The sequence below is a fragment of the Lagopus muta genome, chromosome 1 (assembly GCF_023343835.1).
Source record: "Lagopus muta isolate bLagMut1 chromosome 1, bLagMut1 primary, whole genome shotgun sequence".
Taxonomy (NCBI): Eukaryota; Metazoa; Chordata; class Aves; order Galliformes; family Phasianidae; genus Lagopus; species Lagopus muta.
The window spans coordinates 56,873,876-56,885,462 of NC_064433.1; the positions used below are offsets into that span (position 1 = coordinate 56,873,876).

General features: G+C 40.8%; 1 protein-coding gene across 7 annotated transcripts in view; it reads left to right on the top strand.

Moving 5' to 3' along the window:
- DGKI (diacylglycerol kinase iota) overlaps window positions 1-11,286 on the top strand; it is a 216,543-nt gene extending 205,257 nt beyond the window's left edge. For all 7 annotated transcript variants that reach the window (XM_048930903.1, XM_048930912.1, XM_048930928.1 and 4 more), the window contains one exon: window positions 482-11,286. In XM_048930903.1, the coding sequence (XP_048786860.1) occupies window positions 482-598 (117 nt within the window). In that variant the 3' untranslated portion in view covers window positions 599-11,286. The remainder of the gene's footprint in view (window positions 1-481) is intronic.
- Window positions 11,287-11,587: the final 301 nt, after the last annotated feature.

Below are 11,587 nucleotides of genomic sequence, written 5' to 3' on the forward strand. Positions count from 1 at the left end.
TGGGTTCCAGAGTTGTGCAGCAAGACAATAGCAATTCCTGTCATGTTAAACTGCAGGGAGTAGTCTGTAAGCTGGAGAGAGATCATCTCTTTTTCAGATCTCTTTTTTCAGATCAGACTCTTTTCCAGTACTATATATTGTATTTCTGCAACAGCTGGAATCCAGAGGAGTGGCTTTCTGAGTTGTTAATCTTCATCAATCCAGAGAGCAAGAATGGTTTTGTGGAGATTCTATTGCACTATTCACTCACATAGCCACTGCACCCTAAGAATGAAAATTCAGTTCCTTCCAGTATGTGAGCCTTTCTGAGTATCAAAAAACATGACCTTGCAGGGCTCAATGATTTGTCTTAAACTGCACAAGGACCTTGAAATTCTTTAGAACCTCATGAGTCTGTAGTAATTCTTCTGGGTCATGCTTTCATCTGGTCTTCTAAATATGTTAGCACAACATTTTTCTTCCTGTTTGTTTATTATTATAGGGTAAGACTCCTCGTGACAGGGCTCAGCAAGCTGGTGATCCAGATCTGGCCTCCTATCTGGAAAGTCGACAGAATTACCAAATGGTTCCCCATGAGGATTTGGAAACGGCTGTCTGATATCTGAAAACAGAGAAGAGGATCTTCAGAAATAGCAAGGCTGCACCTGAGCACTTGGGCACTGTGTGAGGAAGAAGCTGATGGAATCAACATGTCTCTCGCTCTCGTGGAAAATATCAGAGGACATGCCACCAGTTTCTAAGGGCTACAGAGTCTTGCCACGGAACAGTTAGGTTCCATAAGTTAGCCCATGATGGATGAGGTGGGACATTCAAAGGTCTGTGGAATCCATGGGCCATGGAAATTTACCTTAATTGCTTCCAGCAAGTAGCATGAACTTCTCCCATGTTCATCTGTACAATTTATTAAAAAGAAAAAGAAAAAGAAAGAGAAAGAGAGAAGTGAGTGTTGGGGGAACCAAACTAACTGGGACATTGAAACATATAACCAGGCCCTCCACCATCCCTACATTTTCTTGCATACCCTTAATTCTCCCATTCCTCTCACTTGTCATCTGTTAAATAGTATCTGTTATCTCTGTGTCCTGGTCATGCAGTAGCAAAAAATATTGAGGAGTTCTGGAATGCCCTTAGGAAGAAAATGTTTTTACCTGCTCTGTTCCCTCCTTTGCTATCCCTTTGGAAGCTGCTTCCTTGGTCTTCTGTTACTGGAGAGTTTTTTCACTTTTGGAGAAGATTCTGCCTATTGCCTTGTTTTCTAGGGTTTGGGTCAATTTATAACAGTAACAAAAACTAACCTCATTGTTGCTGCATATGTGCTTATGGTATCCTGATGAGACAGTCATTTGAATAGAAAGGTTATCCAATATAGCCACGTTGTATGACAGAGCAGAAAGCTGCCCCTAGGGTTTCTTGCACCAACGCTGTACTTACAATGACCGACTGGTTTCTGTCAGCATTCGGGCCTGACTAAAAGCTAATAGCTATTTTTTTTTTTTCTTTCACTTCTGGAAAGATGGGTTTTATGACAAGGAAAGGAAACCTTGGAGGTCATCAGTCAGCCATGAATAAATGAACAAGCACGGCATATATTGGGAACAGGAAAATTTCTTCTGGCTGAACCTGTAAACTACCTGATTCCCCACGGGGAATGGAAGAAAGTTTTAAAGAGAGGCTCTCCCCAAGAAAAAGGACAAGCATCAGCTCTTTACTCACTATAGGCTTGGAAATTTAAACTTGCTTAGCTGCTGTAAAGGCCTGCCATGGCTACTGTACTCATCTGTTCTCTGTCTTACCTCAAAGATTATAACTACAAAAGAAGAAAAATCAGACACACACAGACATACAGAAAATTTTCACCTTCAGGTTTTCTATCATTAAAGACAATTCAGCTACCAGAAATAGCAGAGCTTCCACTTTGCCCAGTTGTTATGAAGACACTTGTGGCCCACTTTTGGCATAATTCTTGCAATAGATTTTTGAATTTTGCTTTGCTATTTGTTTTGACTGATCACGTAGTGGTTGGTTTCAAATGCATTTCAAGGGATAGGTCTTCGGTAGATGTCGATCGTCAAGATCTCATGCAGTTTGGAAACCATGGAAAAAACTCAGGTCATTGTTCAGATAAGTTTTACTTCCTCAGTAGAAGTTGTGGAAATTAAATGAATGAAAATCCTTTCTTTATTCTTTTTAAGTTTATCTTTTCCCTCCTTCCCTCCCTCTCTTTCCTTCCTTCTTTTTCTCCCTCCTTCCTTCCCTCCGTCCCTCTTTCCTTCCCACCTTCCTTCCTTTCCTCCCTCCTTCCTTCCTTTTCCTTCCTTTTTGAGTGATTCTTGTGGCAGAAAAAGAAAAGCTATATATATATATTATTTTATTTTTTCTGTTTTCAAAAGTTTATTTGATATGAGCGAAATATTTCTTTAGTATTTCTTCCTCTGGAAGGAAACTATATATATTTGTAATCTATTGATCAATGGCGACATGAAATGTATTTTGTCTTTTTTTTTTCTATCTTTATTCTCGTTTGAGAAATAAAATATAAAACCCAAATTTCTTCCCTTGATAATAACGCAGGGGCTTATGGTGAAGGTGTATATATTGGAAATGAATTTGGCAATGGTTAAAATAAATATATAATTATACAATTTTGGTGTATGTGAAACTTCCATAAGGAAGACCCTCACCCTCACAGTATGGTTTCATGGTAGGCATTGCATCATTTTCTAACTGTGAGAAAAGACTATACTGTAATATTTCTATATATTTGACTTAAAATATGAACGATGCTAGCATCAGTTGTATCTTTTTGCTGTTTTACTGATGTGAGAAACAGAGAGAGCTTCAGTGATACCAGGGACTGGATTTTGTCCTGTGCTGAGGTCAGACTGAGGCCTGAGCACAGGATGCTCAGTGAGCACTTTGCAGCTCCCTCATCCTTAAGTCACAAGAAGGTGGAACAATACAGGTTTGCTCTGATCACAGGTAGCCTCCAGAAGCCACATGTGAATTATTATACAGACTTGGGCCCGATCCCTGTTCATCTCCTGTAGTGCTCCCCTTGGTGCACTTGGGTGTCTCTTGTGCCCAGGGGTTGTGCGCTGTTCACAGAAGGGGCTGGTTCTGCAGTAGACAGATTTCCTGAGCTCCTTTCTGCCATTTGGACTGCTCAAAGTAGCTGGAGCACACATGAGAGAGCCTGGCCTGCTTTTTTCCCTAGCAGCAGGAGTGTGATGCTATGATCAGAGCGAGACAGTTGTCTAGAAAACTTACTGCTCTGTGTACGCAGTGTACTGCGGTGGCAGTTACTGTGTGATGGAAATAAACCCCAGTGCTGAAATTAGGACAGGAGCTGGCTGGGTGTAGTGCCTCTTAACATTCAAGGTGTCCAAACCACTGCACAAGTAATGCATTACTGGTGTGGTATTGTACGTAGATAACAGAGCATGTGTATTATTTTTTGTGATGGCTCATGCACAGCCAGGGATGTCAGAGCTTGGTTCACTGAAGGATGAAGTTTTGGGTGAGGATACAGCAGGATTGTTTCTTATTCCTTCCCCCCTGCTGTGAGATTCCCAATTTTGGACAGCCACTAGAATCAGGCAGACCTCAGCCGTTAATGGTAGCACACACATATTGAATCTCTTGAGTACTTGGGATCTAGCTTAGTACAATATCATTTGTTCCTGCACTGTGTAGAGCCTGCTGGAAGCCCACTTAGATTACACATGAAACATTCTGATTTACTAGAAGTGTCTATTCTGTGGGTGTTTCTATATATGTGTGTATATTGCTATATATATGTATATTTATAAATATTAGTATGCATATATATAGACTCATGCACACTTTTAGGACTGTGCCATTTGAATAACAAGGTATCTAGGGATGCACAGATGCTGAGGCTGATGGACTGGCAAAATGTCATTTTCCATTTTAATTTGTTATTAAGGGGGACCCTTTTCAGTAGAACTGAAGAGCTCCTGAATTGTTCCATTGTACCGGTTTGCTATCTCATTCTGGAGTTAAATGGAGGGAAATGAAATATTTATAACACTGATAAAATAAAGTTACTTTTATTATTTAATAGCATCAGTTACTTTTATTGTTTCATGCTTCAATGCTAGAGATATCATTCTGTGTTTTCCAAGGCATGATGATGTCATATCTTTCTCTCTAATTATAGCACCCTTCAGTATTGTGAGGAGTAAGGCTGAATGACTCATGCAAGACAGGAGGAGTGCAAGGCAAATTTTGCATTGGCTCACGGAATTGAACTCTGATTCCAGTGACTCTTTCACTATTTCACATGAAGGCTTCTCTGTGGGTTTACATTTTCAGATATCTGTAGGTGTTTTTAATGACAACTATCACTTTACTTTTCACCAGCAGTATCAACTTGTGCTGTAGCCTGGATTCTGCTACGTAAGGACTGTCTTCTAGAAGTACCATAGACATAAAGAAAATAGAACAAAAATTATATTCTGTTGCCATTGATCTTCCCAATTGTATTTGCAGAGCTGATGCTTTGTGGATGAATAGTTGTGTTTTATTTTTTCTGGTATGGCAGTGGAATACTCTTTAAGTAGTATTTAACATCTTCTTTTGCTCATTTTTGCCTTTTTTTTTTTTTTTTTTTTTTTGCTGTGACAGTAGTGTGCCTGTTAATGAAAATCACTAGCACACAACCCCATGGTTGGAAGATGACTGTTTTCCTTTCAAGCTGTACTAGATGCCTGCTGTGGGGTGCAATTATGTGCTGACCCTTTCAGTTTCTCAAAAACATGTTGAGAAGATCTGATTCTAGGTAAAAGCTATGAAATGGGCAAGGTGCATTGGTAATCTAAAGTTTGCTGGTGCTTAATGATACACAAGAAATATGTGAATATGCTGGAAGTACGGCTACTTTGAAAACACTCCAAGGACAATTATACCCTTACACTTCATATATTCCAGGAAGGAAGCAGTTCCTTATGCTGAGCCATCTGAGGTGTGTCATTTTCTTTCCTCCATTTTTTGCATCTTTCGCATCAGACTAATATCCATGGAGGAGACTTTGCAAGAATGGTGTTTAAGCTTCTGTGTAAGAACTCTTCTATTATACTTAAATTAACATTTCTTTCTCCACTGTATCTGTTTTCCATTCGTCAAACATTATTTTCTCTCTTTATTTTCCTTTGAAATCTGAGCCAAAACGACATTGGTTGTTTGTTTCCTACTTAATCTAAAGCCTGAAGTGTGAGTATCTTTAGTTATTTCAGTGATCCTCTTAGCAGCTTATCATATAAGTGTGCCTTTCTGGATACCTGTCTGGCTACAGGGTATAGTATTACAGGGTTCTCTGTGGCAGTACTCATCTTTTCATTTTGCTTTCTTAGCAACAGAGCAGGCAACTATTTTCTTAGTATTGGATAGCTACAGCTTTAAAATCCCAGAGCTGCCTGCCAAGATCAGTTGATTGCAATGGAGATTCAGTAATGTGCCAAAAGTGACTTGCCAGCATATTGATGAAGACCAGAATTTTATGCAGAGGATGTGTCTCAAGAGTCAGTGCTTTAACTCCCTTTGGAAGGGCAGGTCATGACTGCACTATGAAAATGCTTCAAGAGTAGTTATAACTCAGCCCTGCTCCCAGATTCTGGGGCAAACAGAATACTTAGAGGGGCAAGGATGGTTCAGTCTTTACTGAGGAGTTACCAGTCCCAATAGACTGTGGGAGCTTGGCATAGGCTGCCCCAAAGTAGGCTAAGTACCTGGATTCTCATTTCTGTACCCAGCAGTCAAAGGAAGGATTGTGGGTAAGTGTACTCCAAGCTGTGCAGTGGCACCATGCTTCTCCTGACTGCCTTACCCAATGTCCTGTCAGTACCAGAGCTCAGTGGCCTCTCTGGCAAATTTCCAGCCCTCCTGCCCATGACTGTACCCACAGAGAGCAGTGTTCTCTTGTCCCCTCTACACGTGCATTGCAGCAACGGCCCCCACCTTGGCCAAGGGATTTCCTGGTGTGCTGCTACTGCAATGGGGGAAAATTCCTCCCTCAGGCCTTGATCATGCAAGTAAATTCATTACATTTGACTTCAGTGATTAGGCAGGCTTAGAGCTGAATAACCTTACTGTATTCAGCCATCAGAGTGCATCTTGTCTCCTGCCTTATTTATAGGGTGCCACATTCCAGTCTCAGCTGCAGTTTCTTGTTTCTCAGGTTTTTTTTTTTTTTTTTTTTATTTTTTAAAGACAATCTATCCTATACAGTGCACGTGTGTTCAGTTATACTGAGTGGGAAACACAAGCCTCTCATTTTAAAAACTCCTCATTCTGATGTAACACACAACTACTAAGAAATCTAAGCAGGGGGATGCTTTGTAACAAAAGCAATTGTTTCAACATAAACACGACTATAATTCTGGAAAGAATTCTATGCTTAGCCCTTTAAAAACAGTCTAGCTTATGCTTTTGTTTCCCTTTTATGGAGGAGATTTTTGGGATCCTAAACCAGCAGTGATTCTACTGAAACATGCATACAAGAAGGTGAATAACCAAGAGAACAGATGAGAGGTTTTCTTCAGTAATTTGCTTTATCCTATTTTTGCCCTCATCTACTAGAAACAGAATGCTGATAAGGGAATGATATTTCAGAGCTCCCCAATATGCTTTGACGTGCAAGAAATACACGCCATTTGTTTTAGCAGTATAGTACTACGTATGTAATTGCTTCATCTAAAGCCAGCCTCTTTTTTGCTAGCAAAGTGTAACACCTGGCTCTTCAATTAGTCCCTGTCTAGGAGTATGCTTGACGTGTAACCTTCCACTCAGCAAAGTGTGCGTGGTTGCAATCCGGCGCTCCATCATGACAAGTGCTGCAGCAATTAGCTGAGTACTAATGCATGAACCACACAGCAATTCATTACTTAGCCTTAACCTTTATTTTAATGAGGGAAATGGCCTTCTGGTTCCAACTGTCTTAATGACCTTCAATTATCACTTTTTTTCCTCAGCATGTGGCAGAGGGAGAGTGCAGTTCTTGCTCTTACAAGTATTCAGAAATACAAGTCTTGTCGAGGAATGGTTAGGTTTGTAGGCATGGAGAAGAGACTCAAGAAGCTCTTGAGCTTGATTCAACAGACATGAACAATTTCAACTTGGCTAATTGGGCTCTAATGGATAGTTTCCCTTATGTAGGACTGTAAAAAAAAAAAAAAAAAAAAAATCCTACATGACATTCACGCAGAAAATGAAAGGAGGCAAGGTTAGAAAAGTAAAGCTAAGCTGGGTCCCGGGAATGTGGACTCTACAGAGTGGATTATATAAGCATTGCTATTTTCTGAGCAGAGAGCTGCAATGCTAACCGTTGAAGATCACTGTAATGAGTAATTCATTTATCACAATTATTATATGTATATCCACGTTTGGGGATGCCAGAGGTTTTCCTTCCAAATTAATGGTAAGAAAGTCGCATCAAAAGACATAATCACTACAGGCCACAAAGCAAATTACTGTCTTCCCTCTACTGTCCCCCAGCTTGGCCCTTTTTACAGAACCAGTGCTTTTTTTTTTTTAAGCTCAGAAGGGGGGAACACTTACTGATGTGTTTGTTCTAATAGGAGTCGTTTGCAGCTGTGAGTTTTCTCCTGTGGTCTTGTTGTAATAGTGTCCCCATCTCCTTGGCACGTGATAGCAGTATATTCACATCAATCTGAGAAAAGACGTAAGCTTGCTGGCTGCTAATGGCAGGAAGGAAATGGAACATAATTTTATTTAAATCTGATTTAAAATCATCTTGAATGCTCTTTGCATTTCCTTCCTTTTTTTATTTTTTTTTCGCTGTCATTTTTTGTCCTTTTCCTTGGAGTCTTTACTTTCTGATCAGTTTTCTTCCTTAGTTCACGCTGCCTTGATTTTTGACTGGAAAGGTCAAAATTATGTTCAGTGGTTTGGCTCTAGGACACTTCTGCTTGACCAGCATCACAGATGGCTGGATGTCCTCTGACCATACCCAGCCATAGGTAGGAATATTAAAATTCTGCTGTACTGGGACATGGAGCACTAAGGGCACCTCTGGGGGTAACTGTAATGTCTCAGGATTAAGCAAATGGGAAGCATCATGAACTTGGGCATTTTGCATGTGAGCAGTAGATCGTAGCCTTCCCAAACTTAGTATTAATATTAATAGGGAAAAAAAATAGTCATCTTTGTTGTTGTTAGTTTTGGTCCTTCTTTTTCTTTTTTTTTTCTTTCTTTTTTTGCTCTACTCTGACATTCCTCCTCTTCACTGTTTATTCTGTTAAATAATTTTTGCCTGGGCAAATGTGACCATGCTGCTCTGTGACATACTTGCAAGAAGTGGCAGCTGCTTCCAATTGGCGAGGGAGTGTGCTGTTCTCTGGTGTGAAGTGGCCAGCCCTGCTGCCACATTGCTTTCTACTCAGAAAAAATCATGGGGAGATGGCAGGGCCTTATCAGTTTTTTTTTGTTCCATTTACTTGTCACTCCAGAGTGATTCTCTTCCATCTGCCTCCTTTGATCACACAGCAGCTTTGGGAGAAAAGAAAATAAGTGGCTGAGCCTTCAAAGCAGTGAGCAGCCCTTGGGAGTTCTGCCTCACTTTGGCTTAGTAGCTGCACCTCACAGATCTAGGGAAAGGGGGTTGCCTTATATGCAGAAAAAACCATATATCACTGTACTGGCAAAAAGTGGGACCTCTTTGGAGGCTACATATTCCCAGCATTCCACTATGAGCCAGGAAGGGCATAAAATACATATGAACATTGACAAACCTTCAATTTATGAAGGCTCTTCCGAACTAGGATCATCAAGTGTGTTTTTCTTCCTAGTGCTGGGGCAGTTGCATATGCTCTGCATACATATGCCCTGCAACCCTACTTGAAAATTAATCAAGGGTTAAAATCCGAAACAGGCTTGAGAGTTGCCAGCTTTGGCCACTGGCCCATGAGCATGCAGTGTGTTGGGGAAGGGAACTGGGAGTTTAATGCCAGCATTTCACTGTGTAAAGGTCTGCAAGGTGAAGTGTGAGATATGAAGGTTGTTGTATTATTTCGTGCTGTAAACTGTCTGCCAGTCATTTTGGATGCAGCCAGCTTTATGGAAGCAGGAGACTTCTGAATGATTTTGGGATGTTTAGGTGATGATATAGCTGAGAATTCACATTCTGCATTTCCCATGCAAACCTTCCGACAGTCCATGGAGGTTTCAGTGTCCTCTCTGAGTCAGTGAGCAGAACATTTTGCTGCAAAATACAAGCCTTCCTCTGTGCCACTGTTACTGCTACTTCGCTTCTTTCTGCATAGCTTTTACAACAGCTATGGCTTTGTAGACTCTCATTGGGAATAACCATGATGCTTTGTGGGGAAAGATTATTTTCTTATGGATACAAATACCAAGCTGCAAGTGCGTGCTAATGAAAATGCAATGTACATAAGGGCTGGAGATGGTTTATGAGGCTGTCACTGTTAGCTCAGTGGGGATTTATTCTGAGCTAGAACTGACTTTTTTTTTTTTTTTTTGTAACATAAAGCTTATGCAGAAGCTGGTCACTATGTTTAATGATATGCTTCTGTCTTTTGGCAGTTTACAAGTATAATGATGTGTTACAGAATAGGGAAAACACTTGCTGTGTGTTGTAATTAATCAGCATATCTCTCTGGAGTTGCTGTGGTTAAAGGGAGAGTGTAATGAGTCAGAGGGCTGAGGTTTTATTCCTGCCACTGTCACTGAGTCTTTGTTGGGCAAGACGTTTAATCTTGTGTGCCTCAGTTTCCTTATCTGTAAAATAGGGATGGTATCAACCTCCCCAACAAACAGGTAAGGTGCTTTGCTTTGTGTGGCCAAAAATTTCCATTATATTAACCAATCACCAGTATCTCACTGTGCCTCGTAACATTGCTCCCATTTTGTATTGTGCCTCATTTAAAGCTGTTTGTTGAAGGAAAGTGGGACTAACTCTGTCCCGTGCTTTTTAGCTGAGTTGACTTAAACTGAGATAGTAAAGAGTGATGGAAGATGGCAAGTTTCTAATGAGTTAGCTCTCACTTTTCATGCTTGATTTCCATGTTTGAACTATCTTGTCTTACAGTTGTTGGTTTTTTTGTTTGTTTGTTTGCTTGTTTGTTTTTTACCTCAGGTGAAATTTCTAGTCAATAAAAGCATTCCAGTGGTTGCCCTTCTTCCTGAGAATAATATTTTGTTGAATTTTAAAGTGGTTATATATCATCATACTGGATTCACTGAGCACAGTGTGTTCCATTTGGAAGGGCCTGTCTCAGAAAATACCCCTCACTGTTGCTCCTTTCTACTATGGGAGTGTCTTTTCCAACAGCCCAAAATTCACCACTGGGGTCAGTTGATGCAAAATATTTCTGGAGAAGGAGCCAAACATCTGAGGGAGAAGACTCTTTGGTCTTCATGCTCGCATCTGTTCTGGCCATGAAGCACATGAGAGATTAAAACTGATGAACAAGGACAAGAGTTAATGATAAGCTAGAGATCTGAGGGTGCCTCCTGCAAATAGGAACAAGGCCAAGATAGTGGTTTATCAAAGGAGCTGTGATCAGGTGGCATGCTGATGAACAGATTGATGATGGAAAGGCTGTTTCCATCAGGCTGTAGAGTGGATACACTCAATTGTTGTTTCCTGGAGGTGATAGTGGAAGGATAAAGGACGAATTCCAGTCTCCTGAATTCACTCCAGATGAAATAAGGTGTGACAGAGAGCAGAATCTGGACTGTTCCATAGTGTGTTTAGATCCCTGAATAGAGCAATAAAGCCAAATAATAAATGCACATATTCAGCCAATGTTTCAAGAGGATCCAGAGTTCCAGTATTTGTACATATCCTATTATCTGAACACACATCTGTTCCAGGAGTTGTAATAACATCACAAAGGGCTCTTTTATGCTGTCTGACCCCATGCATAATGCCCTGAAGCTGAGCATCATGAGGCTGCCAGCTGGCAAAGGGAATCTGAGGCATGCAGCAGCACCCATGAAATGCAGCTATATTTAACAGAATATCAGGGTCCAGATAATAAACAGTGGTGGGGGACAGGGAAAAGGGGAAGTATTTTTTTGTAACAAAGTAAGAAAGCATCTTCTTCCCTGATTTTCATGCATTTCCTATTTATATAAAGTATCTTGATCACTGCTGCTGCTAAACAAGGAGATTTTAAACTGGGAGAAAGAGCAAATCTGTACACAATGAAAGAACTGGTTGCTGTTCCTTTTGGACACTTTTTCTGTATTGTAACTTGTGTGGAAATGTACAGAATAAAAGTGAAGAAGCGCAAGCCTTGGCTGGGATGAGTTTCCTTGTGTTATTTGCCTTTGGGGCTGGGCTGCTGCATCTGGCAGAGCTGTAAAACTGGTGCAAACTGTTAGAGGAAGAGGAGGAAAGGGCTAGAATCATAGAAACAGAATTATTAAGGTTGGAAAGACCACTAAGATCATTAAGTCCAATTGCCAACCCACCCCAACCGTGCCCCCTAAACCATGTCCCCTCAGTGCCACATCCACAAGGTTCTTGAACACCTCAAGGGATGGTGACTCTGCCATCTCTGCAGGCAGCCTGTGCCACTGAAGC